Below are 24,126 nucleotides of genomic sequence, written 5' to 3'. Positions count from 1 at the left end.
ATTTCTAACTAAATCTGCATGTCTTTTTGTGCAGTGCTATTTTGAACATATACGAATGATCATCATTGCCTTTGAGATCTACATATGATTTGTTTCAATGATGTAACAATGAAAATATAGACAAATACTTTGCTATACTCACATACAAGACTGGAAAGAAACTTAGTTCATAACTGGGACATATATGAAACACTAGATGACTTTCATTTGAAATGAGGGCTTTAAATGGATACAGAAAGTGACAGTATTCGGATAACCAATGGTGTAACTAATATGAAGCTTCAGCAGTCATTAAAATCAAGTGGGAATCTTCCAAAGCCTTTTATTTTAGTCTAATATAATATTACTCCTGTACATAATGTTACTATTTTTCGACTATATTTTTTTTTTACTGCTATTGTCTTTTTATTGTCTGTGTATTTACTTATCATTTATTGTTCTTTATTATTTCTTTATTATTTAAAAACAATGTAAATTTCCCCACTGTGGGACCTAATAAAGGAATATCTTAACTTCCCTTATCTTTTCAGTGCCAGACACAAGATGTCTCTGACTGACTTCAGGTTTTCACACTTGAAGTTGAATATTGGACCAGAATTGGCTCAAAACTAGTTGTAATGTCACAAATCATGTTCAAGGGGCCCATCCCTTAAAATCAGATTTTCAGTGAGCTCAAACAAACTTTCGACTTTCAGAAGGTGAATGTGAAAACAGCCTTCTAGTGTCAAACTCTGCACATATATCATTCTACACAGTGAAGGTCAAACATCTAACTAAAAGAACTAGACAAAAAATGCTTTTTTGAGAGGAGGGGGACTTTAAATACAGTGGGGGAGTAACGGTTCGAGCCGTTTGGTACAGCATGTATGCAAAATTCCTTGGTCCCCTTCCCCTCTCTGCGGCCTCCCTGTTCTTGACTTCACAACTTTAAAAGCATAAAACAGTAAAAGCAGCTGTCAGCAGATGTCCTGACTCATAAGGAACAGAAAGGTTGTTTTCTTTTCCACTGCAGCACAACTAAACTGTGTCAATAATACTTTTAGCCAATCATCAATTGTTGGAGGTATTCATTTTTCAAAATTAGGACCAAATTTTCTACCTTTCTTTTATTTCCTGCTGTACTGAAATCGAACTGTACTACACCATGACCACAAAACCAAGGCACATATCAAATTGTGAATTTTGTGTACTATTACAACCCTGCTGTACAGTTTTATGAAACGTTGGCCACCATTACATGCAGTAATGTAACATAACAAGGACTTTTTAATGTGTAAGATAAACAATGCTTATGGCACACAAACACAGACACACACACACAAACACACATATACACACATGCTCAAGTTTTGAGTATACTCTCTTGCCAACATGCATTTTTACATGCTTTATAAAGAATGAAGAGCGATGGAAGAAGAATGAAAGAGAAGGGGGGGGGGGGTGGGAGGGGTAAAAAATGCAAAGATGAGATTTCAGCAGCGCTAAATCTGTTTCTCCTACTTCAGTGTAACAAGCTACTAATTAAAACAGCTTAGTGAGAGTGGAGGGAGAGTAAGAGTTAGAAATGATTGCCTCCTGCATAATCCTATAATTACCACAGTCATATAAAAACAGTCACTCTGTCAGTCTAATGAAGAGATGTGTTCACAATTACTCCCTGAAAAGCTCTGCTGAAACTCAACGTCTGTCAAAAATATTTTTTTAGTTTTAACACTCTTCTAATGTCTTCAATTGTCTCTTTTAAAGGGGACCTATTATGCTCATTTCTTTTCTTCTTCATTTCTCTTTTCTTTGCATGACTCAGTTCAAAAAACTCCTTATTTATCTTATACTAGCCCTTTATGTAGCCCCTCAGTTCAGCCTGTCTGAAGCAAGCTGTTTAGCTCCCCTCCTCTCTGCCACCTCCCAAAAAACCCACTTTCTTCTGATTTGTCAACCTCCAGTGTGCTATGTTAAGTTACTGCTGATGAAAACCCAACATTTCCTGCTTTAACTGATTCATATTAAAAGCTTTTAGAGGACTAAGTTACTGGAGACTTACAAAACATTTCTAGGGAATAAAATGTTAACATAGCTTCATTCTCCAGTAAAAACAATATTCTCCAGTAAAAACAGGTTGACACAAGATAAGGAGAGATTTGGAGCTCTCCCTTCAGCGGATCAGTGAGAAATAATGCAGGGAGGAATACAACAATCAGAAACAGCCACAGTGATGATGATGTTTGACCTAGTATTCAGAGCAGTTTAAAGATCATTTAAATTCCATTGTATTTATCATAACAAACAAAAACAAAAATATTGCATCTCTGGATAAATACTTGTAACCCTTACCTGCCACTGATGGTAATCTCATGGATGGCATAGTATCTGTGTCGCTGGTTCACCTTAGCTGCTCCGGTGTGGTATTGTCCACTAAGGTGTATCCTGACCTTGGTGGCATGTACCATATTCTGGAGTTCAGGAGTGTTGTAGAAGTCATTGTAGCCTGGCCTAAGGTTTGGCTCTGAGGTTAGCAGGCTGACTGTGATGTTACCTCCTGAGTAGGACATGTCACTGCAACCCAGGAAAAACACACAAAGATAAAGTCAATTAAGTGTGAACACAACAGACATGATGCAAAACATTGGCAAACTTTGTGTTTGGTGAAAAAGGGGTGATCAGGAGAAATCTACTAGTTTCATCTTTAAGGGAAATGTTATTCCCAACTCAGCAGTGTTACTTGTCTGTAAGGTTGCTATACTGTATTCAGTATGTAGCCCATGGGTTATTCATGGTGTAGTAACATTTTAAGATAAGGCACTATTAAACACACTGTACAAGTGCCAAGGTAAAGGCAAAAACTACTATCATTCTGTCTTCATCTTTACAGGACCATGATTTACTTACTTTTTCATTTCTTTCTCTGTAGTTGCCTCCTCTACTTTGTCAGACCAACTGTCCCTGTGGTCCAGCCTAACACCCACTGCAACTAATATTATTTTTATTACTCATATTTTGATTATTATTATTATTATTGTTGGTATTGTTATTATTGTTGTTGCTGTGCTTCTCCGTGCCCTCCTCTTCTCTTCCAGAGTTTTTTCTTGCCGCTGTTGCTTGCTTATGCGGTAATACAAGGTCTCTATGAATTACAGAGTACAGTCTAAACCTGCTCTATGTGAAAAGTACTCTAAATACAACTGAGTTGATTTGACATATTGACAGTTCAGCTACCAACACACACACACACACACACACACACACACACACACACACACACACACACACACACACACACACACACAGCTGGAGCTGGTGCTAATTCGGAGCCAGAGCCTGACTAAGCACCGGTTCTTTGCTTTTCCACCACCAAAAAATCCAGCCCTGAGCCCCAGAACGGCTGATACAGCGCGCACCAACTCTTTGCTGGTCTAAAGCAAGAACTGATTACGTCAGCGGACTGGGGGCGAGGCTAACGTTTATTAGCCGGCTAGCAGGGTTAATGTTTATTCGCCGGCTAGCGGGGCTAATGTTTATTAGCCGGCTAACGGGGGTTAACGTTCGTTAGCTGACTAGCGGGGATAGCATTTATTAGCCAGCTAGCGGGGCTAACATTTATTAGCCTATTAGCAGACTAGCGGGGCTAACATTTATTAGCCGGCTAGCGGGGTTAACGTTTATTAGCTGACTAGCGGGATTAACTGTCATTTACAGAGGGTTAAACATTTGTTGATTAAAATTACTATTATTTATCTTTTTTTTTTTTTGCCTTCTTCTTCTTCTTCTTCGTTTCCGACAGCCTTACGCCAGGTTGCTGCCTCTCACTGGTGAATCATGGAAGTGCTTCAAAGGCGCGCGTTGGTCACGTTATACAGTGACGTAATCGCGGGGCTCCTTGCCGGTGGAAAAGTAACAGGCTCATAAGAGCACTAGCTAGCTCCGAACCAGCACTGGTTCCAGCTCGGTGCAAAAGGGATATAAGACTGTCTCTGTCATGAAAACAAAACAAAAAAAAGACAATTTCATAAAGGATATTTTATTCATATTGTTTATGAATAAAGCAAACTGATTTATAACTGAATACGAGGTAGGGGGAAAATGAGTACATACAAATACAGACCTCTGCTCCCCCCTTGACTTTGCTTGTGATAATAAACGTCATAAATTAGCTTGTCAGACTTGAGACTTGTCCACCTCTGTGTAAAGTTGGGGAGCACGGTTCAAAATTATTATAATCATTTTTCTGTTCACTGGCCAAATGTCTAGTGAATGTTCAAATTTTACCACCAACTCAACAGATTACCATTGTTTTTTCACTATGAGTGATGCAAATCTACCAGCCACATATTTTACCTTCATTTGAGTGGGGCTAGTTTTGAGCCCTGTTGGGCAGTGCAAGAAATACTACAAGAGAAGCCTAGCTGGATTTGTTTACCTTAAAATATCCATGCAACTTTTTACAAGCAAAACAAATGCCCCACAAATAACAATATTAATAAGGTATTCCAAGCAATAACGTTGTTGTTAATGTTTATTTTTTATGCAGCACACATTTCAGCCAGTGCTCAATATGAAAAGAAAAATATTATTATAATCAGGGACACATTGGTTCCATTATGGGCATTTCATAGAATTATAACAACTAATAAACATATATCAAAACATTCACTTGTAATTTTCTGTCAATTGCCTTCCACTGCTGTAGGTAATGCTCTTCATCTCTGTTGCCTCATAGTTACCTCTCTATCTGTACATGTAGACAAGATGCAAAGAGATCATGAACAGCCCTCCTGGAGCAGAACTCTCGCTGACTGGTTAGAAAACACCTGAAATGACTGAGGCATGCTTAAATTAATCTTGCCAGACACTCCAGTGAGCTCAGAAGAGGCAACATCTCCTGCGGGATTAAATAAATCTTGCAAGATAAAAAACATAAATCTCACAAGATCAAATGAAGTGCTCTTTTTGATATAATTATCAACCACTGATGTCACAAAGTGTTTTATTATGTTGCCAGTGTGAGGTTCAATTGCTCTCATGCCAAATTAACTAATACATGTAACTGTGCCAGGGAAGGTTGTATGTGATATCATTTGTCAGTCAAGTGAAAAATAAGCAATGACTACATAATCTCTGATCTATTCATACCTGTTCTATCTAGTGCCAACCAAGGCCTTGATACAAGCAGCTATGCCAAGATTTAGTGTGAGAGATTGTGTGTGTGTATGTAAGACTATGTTCCAAGTCCAGTTCTCTATCTAGTGCCAATCGAGAGCCTGTTACCGGTCATGTGCCAAGGCAACGCTGTAGGTGGTTAGCTTTTTAAATCTAGGCACTGGGAGGGTGCCAGGGTAGTGTGTGCTTCTTTGTGTGTTTTTCACTGTATGTGTGTGTAATGAGTATGTGCCTGGTTTTCTTTGATGTTTTGAAACTAGTGCCCTTTTGTTTTTAGTACATGCGCTATACATTTATGAATATGAGTCGATGTATGTGTGTGATTTTATGTGACTGTGAGTGAGTGAGTGAGTAAGTGAGAGTGTGTGTGTGTGTGTGTGTGTGTGTGTGCTCATAGTTCTCTTTGTTGAGTCTTGCTAGTAATTTTCTGTGTCATCTTCTCTGCATAGAAGAGGCCATGACCACCCAATAGGGTAGGGTGAGAACATGTGGTCCCTGCTCGGGGGACAAAGCCCCAAACAGACTGTTTGAGGAGTTTATTTTCAGCTTTTCCACATAGATTATTCAAAGCAGTTTCAAATGGAATGATTAATCTGTGTCCAGAGACATCTGTATCCTTATCTTATAAATGATGCAGTGAATGAGAAAAACTTAAATTGTACAACAGAATTGAAAGAAACTAAATATGTGATTGCCTTAATATGTCAATAAGCATATTTTCTTGTTTTTGATGTGCATTAAAAACATGCACAAAAAGCTTAATAACAAAGTAACAGATTGTTTTTTCTTTCAACAACATTCATGCTATCAATAGAAAATAATAATTTTCTCAAATTGGGCAAGGTATAGACAAAAATAATTATTTTTCCCATTTTTATTTCAGTGTATGATCCTTCCACAACTGCATTTTTCATACTTATCACCCAAACATACATGCACAGACACAAACATCCTACCTGGGCAGTTGCAGACAGTTGACTGAGTCTGGACTCAATAAAGGCCCGTTGTTCTGCATTTCAAACACACTGCAGTCTTTGGCGATATACTGCCAGTCTAACCAGGGCTGTTCTGTGGTGGTGTCACTCTGTGGGTCAGTGAGGTCAAACCTTTGTCTCTGGATCAGAACTGACTCAGGTAAGTGGCCACCAAACTGAACTATTATGTAGAATACCTGGAGGAGAGAGGGGTACAGTTAGAATTAAAAGAAACATATTTGGTTGCATCTGTATACAACCCTGTAATAAATCCCAGCATGGTGACATTTTAAATTGTTACTTTCTGTTGAAATTGTGACAAACGTATTTATTCACCTCTATAGTCATTTTCAAAGCCTTAGTAAGGAGGTGTTACTATTTTGCTTTGCATTATATTAACTGATTAATGGTCTAATGAGCACATTTCGAGCTGTAAAATCGTTGGTGTACTATGGTGTGAAGTTTTTATAGATTATATTTTCTATTTTCTGGTTGCAGAGGGCTGACTGAACAGAAAAATACTAATCAGTACCCAACTTATCAATCATAACTTTTCAAAAACATGCTTTTCTGATCTTTCTCTTTTAACCAAAAAATAAATATTGCCAGTGAATACAAAGGCATGATAAATCTAACTTATTTCATAGTTTTTGTTTTTTTATTATGTTAGATTTTTAAGGACTTTTTTTCAGTTAAAATGAATAATAATAATAATAATAATAATAATAATAATAATAAATAGTGAGGTAAGCACAATGTGATAATAAGGTAATAATGATTCAGCAAAGTTAAATAGAGTACTAGTTTTGGATATTGGCAACCTGCGCTCCTGCGTTTAGATCACTGGGGGCATTGCAATTCTTGTCCAAGGGGGTCTGTTTATATTGGAGACTATAAAAAATACAAGTCAGCAATGGATTGTAGAATACCACGAAAAAAGATCCATCAGCAAAAATCTGTTTTGTTGTTGGCCCACCACACAAATGAGCAAGTTTCATCTGATTCTACAAAGACTGAATTTAAGATTGCTGTAGATGATTTTTTTGGTGTTTTATATGACTATTAGTTAATTTTGTAGTCATGTTCAAATAATAAAAATGTCCTTATAGGTCATTATTCATCTTTTTCCAAAACATTATAATTAAGTGTTTTAGTTGAGGAAAAAGACAGTCCTCACACAACACAGGCACATAGTTGCACGAACAAACACACTAGTATTTTATTATCACAGATAAACCACGTGCATTTCTTTGTGAAGGTAGGTGTGTGTGTGTGTGTGTGTGTGTGTGTGTGTGTGTGTTCAGTGTTATCTGCCCCACTACAGTGTGAGCTGGGACACTGGGTTGCACAGTAGGGAGCGCATTAAGCCACCACCACTGCGCAAATACACACACATGAACACACAAACTTCAGAAAGTGTCTTTTATCTGGGGACTTGAGTTGAGCGCCCACGTCAGGACAGCTCCCAAAATCCTGCCCACACTCACATACACACTTCAGAGAGAAGAAGGATGACAGCCCCCCAGTGTCAACAACACCCAAATCCAGCAATCTCTCTCTCTTTCTGCCCCCACCCCCCGTCTGTCTCTTGCTACAGTGCTTAGAAAGAGGATGAAAATACTGTCCATTGCACCCACAGGTGCAGGTAGATAGATACTGTACAGTGTTTGTATTGTAGCAATTCAGCTGTACACGAGAATGATTTTTTTCAATGAGTTTTGCACTTAGAATACATTGCAGAAGTAACTAAATCTATCAACAAAAAAAAGATTCCCTTCCAGAACATGTGGGCATCGTTGACAATGACCACAAACATGTCATATAGTCATTAAAAAATAAAAAATAAAATGATGGGTAATAAAAGATTATGACCATGAGAAAGTATTATGCAAAATTAAGATTAAATGTTGTTTTTAAGTCAGACTTACATTAAAACAGTAATTTATTTACTATTCAAAAGCCTCTCAAACTGTGACTTGATTGTCACATGACGCCAGCAATTTAATGTTTACCATCATTTGAATCCAAAGTCAGTCAAATGTCAGAACTCAGTGTGCAGCCAATCAAATCACACCAACATGAATATACTGACAAAGTGAATACTTGAAGACTTGATGTAGGAGATTTTTAAAGAGAATGTTAAAATCCATACGTTGTTAACAAATATTCATATTTGAGATAAGAATTATTACAGAAAAATATAATTCAATTAGTGATAACGGTTTATTCCACTCTGTTCTTATTCATATACATTAGGAGCATATTCAGCCGGTCGACTGATTATCCTTCATAAACTTCTGGATGAGACACTTCCTTTTCTGCAGGCACTCATCTGGCTTAGAGTACATTGTGTTTTGTACTATGGAGTACTTCAGGGGGCACTTATCCAGAGCCTTCTAACAGATGCTTGAGAGGGCAGTCTCACAGTTTTCCTTAAACACCAAGCTCTGGCTCCACTGCTTTTGGCTCCTGACAGTCCCTGACAAAAATGGTGGTTGTAAAATCACCAGAATAACTACACACGCTCAGCAATTGGTTAACATTAACTCAATCACCTTCAGGTAATATTTATATTAATATTTTGTATATGATTTTGTACTGATGAGATTTTATGTCAGTTGGCCAGTAGCCTAAACAGGACTACAACAGAGTCAGATTACAAGACAAAAAAAGGTTGGGAGTCTCTCGAAATGGCCATGAAGGAATGGAAGTTGGCCAGAAGAAGGGGATTCACTCGGGCCTCAGTGACGGTGTCATATGAAGATGACCCTCGGTGGCCCCAAGTCCATGTACCCCACAATAGAGGGCCAAACTTCAACTGGTCTTTCAAAGGCGAGTGTTCAAGTCACCAATGGCCACAGAAAGGTTGAAGGAATTTTAAGGTTTTTGTTGCAGAAGGTTTAGGGTTAGGGTTAGGGTTTATTCTCAGTGACTCTGTTCATGCTCTTGTCAAACATAATCATGAACCAATCTTTGTTCAGATGAATTCCTTATGTGAGGAGTGAGTCCAAACCGCACAAAGTAAGCTGTGTTTCCTTTACACAAGTGAATGTTTTGTGCTTTCAGAATCAGGAAACATTTTAGGGCTGCAATCAATAAAATTGATAAAAATCGATTATTAAAAGTGTTGGCAACGAATTTCATTATCAATTCATTGTGTCCGGCGATTACTGCCTTACTTGCCAGGTCGCGGAGCAGTTCAGACGCAGCTGAGCAGAGCCGGTATCAGCAGAAGCGGAGAAAACAGTCTGCCCAAAATCTTCTTGTGTAGGAGCAGTTCACACTACATAAAACTAGAAAGTGTGTGCGGTATCCTGCCGAGGTCGGCGCAAAGCGTGCGTGCGCATGTATGCACTCACACAAAAAACGATTTTAATTTTCATGGCAAATCATCGAAATTCAGCGCCTGGCCACGGCCCCTGGGAATGATGAAAACTATTCTAATAACTTTTCATCTCCAAAGTCTGTAGATGATACTGACTAATTTTGAAGTCGCTGAGGTCAAATATGAAGGAGGATTTCGTTAAAGTATGCGGGCTGGAAACGCCCAAAACAGCAGGTTTTTTTTGCCGATATGACCTAAAATGGCCGACATCCTGTTGGATTTGGAGTATGGCCTCAAGAGGCTATTTTGCAAGTCTTGGCATGATACATGTACCTACCAAATTTCGTTCATCTATGTCAAAGAGAAAGGAAGGGGGTATAGAGCCATTTTGCCACGCCCACACCCAAGACCTATTACCCAAACCGATATCAGATTGCAATTTTCGCCAGACTTGACGTCTGTGCAAAATTTCATCCGTTTTCATGCATGGTAAAGACCTCAAAAACGCATCCAATCCTTAAAAAATACAGAAACAATAGGGCCTTTGCACCACTCGGTCCTCAGGCCCTAACATTCATTCATTCATTCTACTCCACATCAAATTTAATGCCTCACCTATTTGGGACCTTTTAAGGTATAAATATAAGATGTGTTACCTGGTACTGTCCATTAGCAAAATCCACTGTGATAGTGACTCCATCATCCAGTTCCTGTGTAGTCATGATCTTGGAAAGCCATGTTGTGCCCATGTCCTGATCATTGACGTAGCTGAGTGGATGGGCATTAAGGTTCAGTCTTAAGACTCTGTCATTGGTGGTGTCCTCAACAGCATTGGGAATACAGTATCTGTTAACAGTTGCAGTAAAGGTTTTTTAGTTTGTTAAATGAAAGTCATATTTAATATGAACAATAAGGACTTCATAATCCCTAAGCAGGGTTCAGCTTTGTAGAAGGCTTGAGTAATGGCAAAGCCAAGCTCATCAAATGAGACATATGCAAAAGACATTTGTGATACTGAATATTTAAAATATACCATTACACTATTACACATAAAAAAGAAGTTGTGATACTGTACCTTTCTATTAAAGGGTGCACTCTGGGGTGACTGGGAGGACAGCGACACTCTGACTCAGAATGGAGCTGGGGCAGGACATCTGAGTACACCTCCACTATTTCTCTGTTAAAACAGCAGAGTATATTAAGCCATACTAAAACACTTAAGGATAATTCATTATAATGTCTGCATAGTAAACTGGGAAGATGGAGGGACACATTTGCAGGAATGTTATTTTCCCCTACATATCTTTATCTTATCTAAAATTACGAAGCAGTCGAGAACAAAAATGACAGCTATCGAACAAGCTAAAACAAAATAGCTTGAGATAAAATCTTAAAGCACCTGTTGATGGGCTTTTGACTGAACATTTAGTGTAAAATGGAAAATCAAAGGCATCATTTGAAAACTCAATCCTTCATTTTGTCTCTCCCCAGTCTTGATGAGACAAACTTGTAAGTCCTTACTGTGTGGAGTCCATCACTGGTAAGCAAAACACTAATTGCCTTGTATTGAATGCTAGGAAAATCCTCTGGAAGCAGTATGGATCTTAAGATGCAACGATTAGCCTTCCCCTTCTTTCCTTCCACCACCGCTTCCCTTTATCACTCCTTACTGCTCCTCTTCCCTTGTTGTCTTAATCTATACAGTTATCTGTTCTATTCCTCCTCATCTCTATCCCTTTCTCCTTTTTTTCAATCTGTCTATAGATATCACTTCTCTCTGCATCAACCAGGACTCCCTGCCTCCTTCCCTCTGACCCATCCATTCACAGTACTCATTTCCTTTGGTCCGGCTGTTCATTCATCTTTACATGTATCTCTACTTCACCCGATCCATCTCACCTGTTGGTCAGAGTGGCAGGATAAAATCTAAAGTCCTGTATCCGCCCAATGAACTGATTAGACCCTGGAGAGATGAAAAGAGGGGAGAAAAGAACATAAAGAAGGTGTTAATGGGTTTGTACTGAAGGCAGTGAGTGAGGATTTCACAGTATTTAGTAGATTATCTTATCAGTGTCTTGATAAGAGCTAAGTGAAGCTGCCCATAGCTACTTATATTGGCTAAGTTCATGATACAAAGCTGAACAGGATCTGCTACAGTCTACATTTGCCTCCACTAGTGAGCAGCAAGGCTTATGAGGGCATTTTCATTAACTGAATATAATGCAGTTCTATCAAATAATAATCCGGTATTACCCACTGGCTTCATTCAACTACTGAGAAAAAGAGTTCTTTACAGGTTTTTAATGTTTAGTCATTCAACAGAAAATTAATCAGCAACTATTTTAATACCTGATTAATCATTTTGAGTCATTTACTTAAAAAACATACTTTACCTGAATTTTTTTTTTTTTTTTTTAAATTGTTGCTGATGAATTTTCTTGTAATTAACTAATCAATAACTTATATGATCATTTTAGCTCAAGCAGGCACATGGTTGGTCTTACAAGTGATAACCAGGAACAAATATTAACACTAGCAGTAAAATAAGAAGAGTAAAGCTTAGTGGCTGACGTGAAGAAGAAGAAAGGATCTGGAGGAACTTAAATGCAAAGATGTTGGGACAAGACATGCTCCATATACCAAGGTATGCCAAGTTTTTCCAAGTCTCTGTAGCAAACATACATACTGTTTAACAGTGTGCTAATTCTCAAGCATATGGCACAATGTCCACACACACACACACACACACATGAAAAAACTGGACTGCACACAAGAAACACCATCAAACATTGCAACACATCTCCACACACAACCCTACATATGTGACAATGTTGGATAGAACATAAAAGACTTAAACACAATGATGCTGGTCCAAAGAGAGGCAGATTCTTTTAGTGTCCAACAAACTTCTGTCTAGTTTGACAACAACTCTTAGAAGACGGATAACGTCTCTAAGCATCGACAGAACCCCTGCCATGTCTAGCTTTGTCTGCGAGAGTGTGTGTTAGAAGCTTTACCGTGTGTGTTCCAACAAACATCCTTACTTTAGAGACTGAGAGTGTATGTGTGTGCCTGTGCTCGTACGTGTGAATTTGCTTTTGAGAGAGGCTTTGCCGTGTTTGGCTCAAGTACAGTGTGCGACTGTGAGCATGTATGTGCTGGAGGGTGTATGTGTGTAAAACAGAGCGAGAGTGGGAGAGTGTTATGGGATGTAAGTGTGTTAGAACAGTGTGTGGTTGTGCAGCCTTAGGCTTTGGCTCAGGATTTCTTTAGCGTGTGGAAATGGGATTATACCTTCCTCTGAAAAGCACTCTCCCTATTGTTACTGGGATGATGCAAGGTATAAGCCTTAATTCTCTCTTCTCTGGGTAGGTCTCTGTCTTCTCTCTCTGTGTTTCAGTCTGTCATTCACTGGATCTCTAAGTTCCCTCTTTGTTTTTTTGTTGTTTGAGCTAATGACAGTTGATACAGGCAACTAATAAGAGTTTCTTTTTTTTTCCTGTTTTTTGCTTTGTCTCTCTGTCCTTCACTGGCCTTGCTGCCTGATAAACTCATAATTGGAGACAATTTTAATATTGCTTCTTCTTAATTTCCTGATGGTTTTTGGGGAAACCTGTGGTTACTTGTGTTAACAACAAGTGCAGCTTAATATGCAGTCTATTTACAGAGCTGCCAAACACACTTGGGTTGTTTTATTAAATAAACTCAGGACATAATAATTGCATAATAATAATAATCGTTTTTTCTGATTTCAAGCTGAGTAAATAGTATTTATCACAACAGGGCACAGTGCAGTTGCTGAGAAGTTGTAGGTGCCCAGTTAATCTGCTGCAGCTCTTCATCCAACATGTTGCTCACTGTGGCTGCTCCCTTTTGTTCCATTATTTCCTGCAATATTTAAAACTGATCTGCATGCTGCCATGAAAATGCAGGAGCTCTGCATGTACTCCATTTTTGTGTTGTGCACCTGGTTTGTCTTTGTCATGTAAAAAGAGCCTCACAGGGGGCGCTGTTGAGCTGGTGATGGAGTAAGACGTGTTCTGTTTGAGCTCCCGTCAACTTCCTTTTTATTTTAAGTTAATAAGCACGCTGCATATTAAAACATCGACCAATCTCCTCTGAAAATATTTCCCAAGCTGAATGAAAGTCTACATTTGAGTGAATGACGACGAATATGCGTAAATTTAAATATACTGGAGCAGCAAACACTAGGCCCAACACCTCCTCGAGCCACATTGCCACTCCCACTGCGGCAAAAGCATCTCCACCACGTTCAACTAAACCAGAGATGGATGCAGAGTCCCTGAAATCGGAGATTCTTCTCTCGCTTAAAACTGAAATTTCGGCGGTAATAAAATCAGAAATGAAAAGAGCACTTGCCGAAGACTTGATTTCCTTAAAAATTAGCTGAAGTAAAAAATAACACTGCAGCGATTCATTCGGATATCGACCAAATGAAAACCACAATCCAAGACATGGAGACCGGATGGTCAGACGAGGTGATGATCTTGCAGACCACGGTAAATACCCTGAAGGCGGAGGTGGCAGAGCTCCGAGACAAATGCTAGGACATGGAAGGAAGCGTGGCGGTGCAACATCAGAATACTGGGGGTGACTGAGACGACTGGATCGAGCTCCACGACATCGGTCTCAAAGCTGCTGCGAGAAGTGCTGCAGCTGGATAAAGATGTGCTCATTGATCGCTCACACAGAAGTCTGGCTCCAAGAAAACCCGGCGGGAAACCACGAGCGATAGTAGCCAAGCTTCACTATTTCCAAGACTGTGTTGAGGTACTGAACCGGCCGTACACCCGTGCTCCACTTCGGTACAATAGGGAGACAATTGCGATCTTCCCGGATTATACTACAAGAGTCGCCAAAGCCAGAGGTCACCGAGGTCAGGAAGCTGCTCTACAACCGCCACAATGTCCGGTGTGGCATACTGTTTCCAGCCCGTCTCTGATTGAGGATTTTTTAGGATCCCTACATGTTCCATCTGTAGACCCAAACATAGCTGATACATTGGAGAAGGACTTCTTGGCCCAGGAGATAATATCTGCTATCAGATCTATGCAAAGCAGCAAGTCCCCAGGGCCGGGTTGGCTATCCGACACATTTTTTCTAAAAATTCTCAGACCAACTTGCCCCTTTACTAATGTCAGTTTTTGAAGAATCACTTTCACTTAAGACCTTATACCTTACCTCCGACCATGCGCCAAGCAGTGATCTCTGTAATTCTCAAAAAAGGAAAAAACTCTCTGGAGTGCAATTCATTTCGCCCAATTTCTCTCCTTAACACGGATGCAAAAATCCTTGCCAAGGTTCTGGCACACCGACTGGAAGGTGTTCTTCCTTCCATTATCTCACCTGACCAAACAGGTTTTATCAAGAATTGTTACTCTTTTTTCAATGTCAGATGCCTTTTTAACATCCTTTATAGCCCCTCTCCACCAGGCGTGCCGGAGGGAGTCCTCTCACTTGATGCTGAAAAGGCAGGGTGGAGTGGGCTATCTTTTCAGCACACTAGAGAGGTTTGAATTTGGCCATAAATTCATATCGTGGATCAGACTTTTGACAATCAGGGGGTCTACTAGATAATGCTATAATATGCCTTTCTTAATGTTTGTTGAAGATATGGAGTCAGATAATATAGTACTGTAAACCTCTGCTGCTGCCCTCTGTCATCATTATTATCATTATTATTATTTATTTTTTCATTATTTATGTATTTATTTATTTATTTTTTCTCTTTCTCTCTTGATCTTTGTGTCTAGCTATGTGAATTCTGTATTTTGAAGTCTGTACTTTATGCTGTGAACACTGTAAGTCTGGTATTTGGGGATGGGGTGGGGGGGTTGGAGGAGATTTGCTGTCCTCTTTTGGACCTATGTTAAATTGTAAACTGTAATCTGTAAAACTAAATAAAAAGACCTTGATCAAAAAAAAAAAAACTGATCTGCTAAAATGCCAAAAATAAACACTGTTTTGTTTTGTTGACACATTTTTGATAAACACTTGCTGTCAGTTTACCACCTCACAATAAAGGCCATTTTATGTTTTAATGTTTAATGTATGCTTTTAATATGAGACAGCAGCATGTCCATTAATACAACCCTGATACGGTTGTGCAAGGGTAAACAGTGAACAGTGAAGCTGATACCAATGAGATGAAATTAATAACAGTAATACTGTATTGTGTCCGGGGAATCACACATCATGTTTATCAGATTTGTGCAGCTGTCTGTGGAGCCACAAAATGGCTTTAGACAACTTTTTCCACATATGGAGTAGTACCGCCTGAGTTTTCTGTTGCAGAAAAATTGGTCAAGTTCCCCTTTAAAATCCATTATCGTCACATATTTGTGGCTACTTGATCTCAACCCTACCTTGGAAGTCCATCAGTTAAATGTTACAAACAATCATCTTAAAAATATGGTTGACATTCTTGACAAGTTCTCATCTTACTCATCAGACACAGTTTTCAGCATTGTCCCCTCCAAAAAGGCATAGTTGCTAATCAATACATTTGATCAGCATTCATATAATCAATCCACTGATCAGAATTCCAGACACAGCCGCCAGGTTCAACCACCACCCTAAAACAGGCATACACTCTTTTTTTCTCTCCCCCAAGCCAATCATTGTATTGATCACCCCCTCTGATGTGATCTTCAGCTGATCAGATGCTACCTGCCGTGAACTAGGGATCAATGCCTGATAAACGAGAAGAAAAACACTCGTTTATCACCCTGGAGATGAACGGATATCATTTTTCTCTCAATTTCTCTCCTATTGACTCTGAGACGGCTCCCAGGCACCACCAATCAATCACAGATGTGTAGTTGAAGGGGGATAATGGCTGGGAGGAAAATAAAGGTGGAGTAGTCATTGACACCATATTAAGATATACAGACAAGATAAACTAAGAGGTAATTTTTCTCCACTCAGAGGAAAAAAACAGACAGTTGTCTCTGTTAAGGAGGACTGGAGATAGAGCTCATTGGAGGTGTGGAAAACAAATTTCTCCCTTTAAGTTTTAAACACATTCAAACACTGATAACTTATTTTTGATGATCCCTGGGTTGACCGTAATGGAACTAACTGACAGTATAATAAAATAATTTCTTTCATTAATTAATCAACATTATTTTTATTAATTTTGGCACATTTGAGAGACATTATATAGCAGCAACACAGACAATCTAACCATGAGGGGATTCTGGATGTGATGCTTCTCTAAAGCAATGCAACTTGGCACAAATCAAAAATAAAAAGCTAAAATGCCTTTGTTATATTTACCATTGGAGCTGAGTCCCACCCGCATGGCACCATCCTCGCTGATATCATGAAGTCTGGTGGTCAGAGGTTTTGTGTCAAATGGTGTCCTGTCCTCTTCAAGCCCATTCAGAAACAGACTGACACGCCTGTCATGGACCTGGAAATCATACAGGACGTTTACCATTAAGAATACAGTCTTTATATTTACACTGCTATATTTCACAGGTCTACCATCAGTACAGTAAATATTAAATAGTTTTTGTAGACAGATCAAATAGAGTAACACATTTCAAATGAAAAACAGGATTAACCACAAAAAACCAACACATCTCTATGTCTCTCTTACACTGCATGTTGAAAATGTGATTAGGATGAGGAAGGTACCAGCAATGACTGATACAGTGTCATTTATTTTAATGAGCAAATATGGTTACTTTTAATGACATCTATTCAATATACTGCATTTTGGGAGAAACAGCACAATTGTGATCAGTTAATAAATAAGCTTTTACATGAAGCATCATTGGATAACATTAAGAGTCCCAAGCCCCACAATATAACCTAGGAACATGTAAGGGAGCGGCCTGAGGGAGCGGCCTGAGGGGCATATGCAGCAGAAAAGGCCGAGCAGCAGGTTACTTCTGTAACACACAATGTCTCCAAGAGTGGCAGCTGGTCTGTGTGTGCATATGTGCATCTATCTACAAAAGATTATGCACACACCATTAGTGTGATTTTTGCATATCTATGCATGTGTGTGTTTGTGTATGTGCGCATGTGTGTGTGTGTGTGTGTGTGTGTGTGTGTGTGAGACCGTGTGTGAATTATACATACGGCTAATCTTCCAGCTCGTTTCCCCCAGTAGCAGAAGAGCCTCAGGCTAAACTACCTCAGCCGCAAATTAGCTTTCTGTTTGACCAAAAATCTCCTCTCCGCTCTTTTCCTCTGTCCTTTCCCGATCTGCTGCATGAATATTAAAAACTGCACAGCAGACAACATCGTCAAAGCAAGAGCAGCTCCCTTTCACATCAAACCCAGGCAAAAAGAAAGACGCTTCCATAAGACGGGCTCTCCCGCCCAAAAAAACTTTAATGTGCTCTGTCCCACTCTCTCTTTGCCCCATCTCCAATCCTGTGTTTGGGAAGCACACTGTGGGACCGCTGATAAACATGACTCTCGCAGTCTGACTAGAATTCCCCTCTCCTTCATCTTTCTCACGTCTTCCTTCTGCTCTGGTCCTCCTTGCTTTGTCCTTTCTCCTCCTCATGAGGTCATTTGGTTCCTTCACCTTCTTATTTTGAGTTTCTTCACTTTTTTTTTTATTTGCCCCCCCCCCCCCCCACCCTTCTCTCTCTCTCGCTCTCTCTCTCTTGCTATTTTTCATATTCTCTTCTCTCTCTGTCCACAACTTCCCCCTCTCATCTCCCTTCCTGTCTCTTTCCCTCATGTTTATCTTGCCCTGTCGCTCTCACTTGTTGTCAGCTCTTTAGGGAAGTTGAAAAGGTGTGAGGAGGGAAATAAGTCCAAGTCAAAAAACGCCTTTAGGGGATGAAGGCAGGCCCAGACAAGTGTCTGCCTCTCAGAGGATAGTTAAGACGCCTAGACAGACACTTTCATGATGGCTGATTGAAGACTGGCAAGCGTATGAGAGCACAAGAGTGAGCACAGGAGAGAATAAGAGTTTTTTTTTTAAAAAGAAAAGAGAAAAAAAGAGACAGGAGGGAGAAAAAGAAAAGTCAGAGAGCGGGTGTAAGAGACACGCTAGAAAAGGGCCCACTTTAGGAATCTCTAAGCTGAGCTGTGTGGCTCTTGGGGAGATGTGAGGCAGTTGTCAGGCCTGATGTAAATGAATCCTGAAGCGCTTCATCCTCCTTAGCTGCCACGCGCCCTTTTGAAACACAGCCAACTCCCCTTTGTTAGCTTTCACAAACACTTTCCCTCCATTTTTTCCTTTCTCTGTCCATGTGTATTTTTACCTTCTTCTTTCCTCAACCTCTTTGTGTCTTTTAGTCAGTCTAACTTCAGAAAGAGGAGTTAAAGAATTCTGTAGTGGTGATAACTAGTCTCATTTGGACTGTGTCCACTAAGTCCACAGGAAAGGAAAGGACTACTTTAAACTCTACCTATCCTCTCCCTTATTTACACAGGATTTGCCATTTTGTGAAGTCTTTTAACAACACACTCAAAGGCACCATCACTGTACCGCACGTATTTTAGCAATCAAATGCACTTCAAATGTTTTTTCTCCACAACAATCCACAGTTCAAAGATATTCAGTTTTACAGTCATAAAGGCTAAAAAAAACTCCAGAAAATACTCAGATTTGAGACGCTGGAACATTTGAAAATGACTCAAAATGATTTTTTTAAAAATCAAAATAGATTGTGATTAATTTAACAGTTGGCAACTAACCACTGAGCCATAATAGAGCCATACAAGTAATTATCACTTACTGCATCAACTTAGTCTCCATAATTAACAACAGTATAATTTTGTTATATATGATGTATGTGTTTTAGGGCTGTCAAAGTTAGCGCGTTAATAAAGCATTAATACATTATTTTTTCAAACGCACGATTAACACACAGACGTTGTGTTTGACCCTTGTCCCAGCCTGTAGTTTGGAAATAAGGAAGCGATTTCGTTTTGGATAACAAGCAGAAATGGATAAATCAACTAATTGTTGCAGCTCTATTTCATGTAGCCTATTCTTTATGTCTCTAGCATTTATTTTCTCCTTCGCTCATTTCTCCTGCAAATTCAAACTCTGTCACATTAAGATAAAGCAGAAACTGGAAGGAGAGATGGGCTAAACAGGTTCAATCCTGGGCCAGCCTGAATATTGAATCTTAACCCCTGTACTGTAGTCCCTGCCATCATTCATTACTCCATTAGTACCTGGCCTGCTTGCCCACAGTGAAAATGTTCACTACTGAAACATTCCTGCACAACTTACAGTAAAACTAACAATAGGCCTACAGCATTCTAATATTACATATTTCCATATTATATTCTATTACATCCATTGTAGCTTCATTTATTTTATGACTGTTGATAATCTGTGACCAATGGTGGCTATAACACTGCTAATGTTCACCACCTTCAGGAAGTGCTACAGGTATATCATATGATTATTCATTTAAAAAGCACCAAACCATTTTTTTATCATGATTTTCTATTCCTTATTAAATAACTTCCTTCAACTTCATTCTTAAAGGTTATTGTGCTGTTATGGAGTTTAAAGCACCATTTTCCTCTGCAAAACCCACTCCACTGGCAATGTTACCACCTAAGCCTCTCTAAAAGCCCAGGGAAACCCTGAGTGGAAAGCTTTTAGTGATCTGTAGACTGGCATTTTGACTAAAGCTCTTCTCGATTTTCACACTCCATGCCATGGCTCAGTACACCGTGTGGACAGCAGTGTTTCCTCTAAGCTCACTCTGTAGATGTGGGCAACAAAAGTAAAGGGTGGTAGAGAAATTATACCATGAGTAAAAAAAATAGCTCAAGTTTGCTGAAACTGTGACACAAAAACACACAGCCAATAATACCAATTAATTGACATTAATATAACATGGAAGTATTATTTTTGTAACCAGCACTGAACAAAGACAACCTACTGAGTTGTCTGTTTCTATTCTGTAAATGTAAAAGAAAAAGGAATAGGGATTAAAAAATGGTCATCTGTGTTTTCATATCATGTGTGCATCAGATGCTAGAATTCTGCATTACAGACGACTAACTAATTTGTGCCTAACAATCTGCTTTACTGACCTTTTCTTTTCCTTTTTTTGGTCTGGTGAAATCTTGGATGGTTTGCATGTACAAGGGATAGATCGTTACTCAACAGCGAGCCACCATGATAGGTGAGGAGAGGAATTAGGTGTCAATGAGCCACAGCAACACTTCCTGTTGGCCTGGGTCATCTTCCAAGAACTTGAGCCAACCACTCAGTGACCTAAAGCACACATGTCCACACTGAGGACATGACAGATTATTTTGCCAGCATGATTTTCCAGCATGGTATATCAAAATATTTGGGGTATACTTCTGTACTTGAATGTAATTCTTAATCTATTAGTGATTTTATTAATAACCAATCAAAAGACAAAAAGCATGTCTGTGTCACTTGAAATTAAACTCCCAGCAATGTGAGCATATAGCTTTCAAATAGGCATACAATTAACATTGGTTGCCACTTCATGTAAGCTGTTCCTTCATAAACTCTGTTTCAAACAGACAGCTGTCATGCTGCAATCACACACTGAAGCTTTTCAATTCATCACAGTCCAAGAAAGGTTTACCGCAACACACTAAAATTCAACTGAATAATTCCCATTTCTCTAAGCAGCCAGACATTATCCAAACATCTGACATGCTGCAGACAGACGTAAAAATAACATTATATTTATATGTGGAGAGGGGCTATTCAGGAGTGACAGCTAGAGGTCAAACTAAATGCGAGAGAACTTAATGTTGAATAATACTGGAAACCAATTCTAGATACATATTTTAATGCCACGCACTTATATTAACAGCTAAAGCAATGTAGAGCTCTACGCAGGAGCTTAATGCTGAATGTGTGTTTGTGTGGATTGAATCTAAGAAGAAATTATGGCTGAAATAGAGAAGAGAAGCCCAGAGTACTGTCCCAGTTTGACCTTTCCCTACAGAGGATAGTGTCTCCCCATGTCCTCCACATTTTTTTCTCAACCAACCAGTCTACCTCATCAGCCCCTGTACTCTTCTAATGCTGTCTACTCCACCCATTTATCATTCACCCCTTCATCTCACCTCCTATGTCCCCTTTTTTGTTTATCTCATTTCTCTTTAGGGTACTTCCCTCTATCATTAGCTACCTCCTTTCCTTTATTCTGCTGTTCTGTGTGGGTTTTTCCTTATGCAAAGTTAATATCTAAAAATAAAGGGTGGTATATGTGATTTTGGCCTGTATCAACAAAACTTACATCCTCTGCTCTAATCTCCTCAATTCATAGCACCTGTTCCCCCTCTTCCTCCTGTCAGTCCTTCCATCTCTTCTTTTCATCCACCCATCTCAACCCTGCTGTCTTGAACTTCACTCACCCAGCTTTTGTTTTCTCGAACCCTCTCCTCTCGTGTTGCTCCTCTCATGCTTGTCTGTTCTTCCTCACCTATCTCCTCCTTTCCATTTAACCTCCTTTAATCCCTGACTCTCCATCTCTGCCCCCATGCATCCTGCATCACCAAACTCTCTTCACGCAGGCCTTCTCCTCCAGGCTGTACTACCCTGTGACTGACTGACATGCCACTCACTGATAACACACCTCATTCCGCAGCCAGTGAAGCTGTCAATGGGGGGAGAGAGAGAGAGGGAGAGAGAGAGAGGGCGAGAGAGAGAGAGAGAGAGAGAGAGAGAGAGAGAGAGAGAGAGAGAGAGAAAGAGAGAGAGAGAGAGACTAACTGACAAATAGTAAAGGGAGGTTTGAGAGAAGAGTTTAGAGAAAGATAGATTCATAAGTATTGAGAGAAGACAAGTGAATAAAAAATTTAAGTATTAGATATGAAAAAGACATACAAGAATAGACACCAGAAGGAAAAAACTGTGTAAAATTAGAGAGAAGAGAGAAAAAAGAAACTGTAAATGGATTGAATCTACAGTTAATAGGTTGTAGTTAGAAGAAGTGATGTTATTTAAGAACATTATTTAATAACAAGTAAGGGTTATTGCAAAATGGGGTTTAATTGGGCTCAGGCTCATTAAATCATTCACTGGAATGGGTTTGAGTAATGCAGTATTAAAACAGAATCAAAGTGAGTTCAAGTAGGGCTGGGTACAATTTTAGGCAGTTAATATTCAAGACAAGACAAAAGGGTGGCAAATATGCAAAAAATACATGGAATTATATTGGGTAAAAAGAACGTAAGAAAACACTGGAGAGAAGGAGGAAACAAGTCAGAACAAGGAGAAAGAAACAGACCCATAACAATGAACATGTAAGAGGAAAAGGAAAAGATAAAAAAACACTGCAAGATGCTTGTAGTACACTCTTAATACTGTTGCCTATTGCAACATCAATTTATTGTTCCTCTTTTAAACAGACAGGAATAATAATATTTTAAAATTATTTATTCATTCCTCATTTTCATTGGCCAGTTGGTTGGTTTTGTTCAATTCAAGCTGAATAAAACCTACAAATCAATGGAAAATGACAGTACACGTTACTGTATTTTTTAAAAGTTGCTTCTTTTGGGCTTGTTTCCTGTGGCCTTGTTGCTTGTTTCTCTCGCAAATTCCGGCAACACTGCGAGCAACCTGAACAGCCCCTTTTTCAGCTTGTACTTCATTTGCTTTCTTACAATTGTGTACAACAAAACACTTCTCATTTTTCTCATTTGCATTTCAGGTGTCCACTGGCCAAAGTTCACAAAGATTGAAAAAATCTGGGTCCCAAAAAAGTCTTCTAAAGTCCTCTAAAAGTAACTTGAGAAACATCGATCTCAATAAAATGACAAATTAACACCCATCATCTCAGAGCACCTCTCACACTGTAATGAATGATAGCCTTTGAGAAATCACTAAAATCAAATAGAACTTCAGTGTCCTGTCATCTGTACTTTTATCTGCAGGCTGTGTTCTATGATTTCCATGAGTTTGATTTTAGGTAGATCAGTGATTTGCAATGACCAGGCTGTGTGAACTAGTACTGATACATGCAGTGTTGACTGGCCAGTACCACTTCCCTTTACCCACCACAGCAAGGATCCTCCTACACTGTATTTGGAAAACTGATGATGATGTCAGCTTGGAAGACTTACAATGGGAATAAGATCATCTTAACCTGAAGATATTTTGAAGAAACAGGTTGCTGACATTCACATATATTCCAGTTGTCCACATGTGAACTGTTGTGAGTAAAATAAAAATATAATGTGACTTAACGCATTGCCAGCTTTCCACTTTTGCATCTCTAGGCACACTGACACCTTTGTCTCTCTCTTTCTCTCACTCTGGGTCTCCTGTTATTGCTCTACCTCTCCTTGTTATTCATCCTCCAAGCCTCTCTCACCCTCTTTAGTACCCCGCCTCCCATATTTGCCCTTACCTACTATGAACTGTTAGCAGCTCTGATGTACAGCCAATATTCTCTCTATCATATTAGGACGGCTGCAGTGTGTAAAGAAAGAGATAGGGAGAGGAAGAGAGGAGGAAAAGGAATAAAAGAATAGGAAGAGTGAGAGAGAGAGAGAGGAGACACATTTGTTCTACTCATCCCAGCGCTAAAAGATACAATTACCTCTCACAGCATATTATCCATGTTTTATACCAGCCCAGGGCCCCGTGCCTTTGCCTTGCCGCGCTCACACCATGTAAGGCCCATAATTTAACACTAGCTATGACAGTTTATTTAAGAA

At 39.4% G+C, this 24,126-nt stretch overlaps 1 protein-coding gene across 1 annotated transcript in view; it reads right to left on the bottom strand.

The window, feature by feature from the left end:
- ush2a (Usher syndrome 2A (autosomal recessive, mild)) overlaps window positions 1-24,126 on the bottom strand; it is a 208,947-nt gene that overhangs the window by 172,238 nt on the left and 12,583 nt on the right. The window contains exons 5-10 of the mRNA XM_053317023.1: window positions 16,753-16,888; window positions 11,353-11,416; window positions 10,529-10,630; window positions 10,110-10,299; window positions 6,111-6,325; window positions 2,332-2,553 (exon numbers count right to left, since the gene is read on the bottom strand). Coding sequence (XP_053172998.1) covers window positions 2,332-2,553; window positions 6,111-6,325; window positions 10,110-10,299; window positions 10,529-10,630; window positions 11,353-11,416; window positions 16,753-16,888 — 929 coding nt within the window. The remainder of the gene's footprint in view (window positions 1-2,331; window positions 2,554-6,110; window positions 6,326-10,109; window positions 10,300-10,528; window positions 10,631-11,352; window positions 11,417-16,752; window positions 16,889-24,126) is intronic.

The sequence above is a fragment of the Scomber japonicus genome, chromosome 1, assembly GCF_027409825.1.
Source record: "Scomber japonicus isolate fScoJap1 chromosome 1, fScoJap1.pri, whole genome shotgun sequence".
Lineage (NCBI taxonomy): Eukaryota > Metazoa > Chordata > Actinopteri > Scombriformes > Scombridae > Scomber > Scomber japonicus.
Note: the sequence above shows the minus strand (reverse complement) of the source record. Positions and strands in the feature narration are given on the sequence as shown.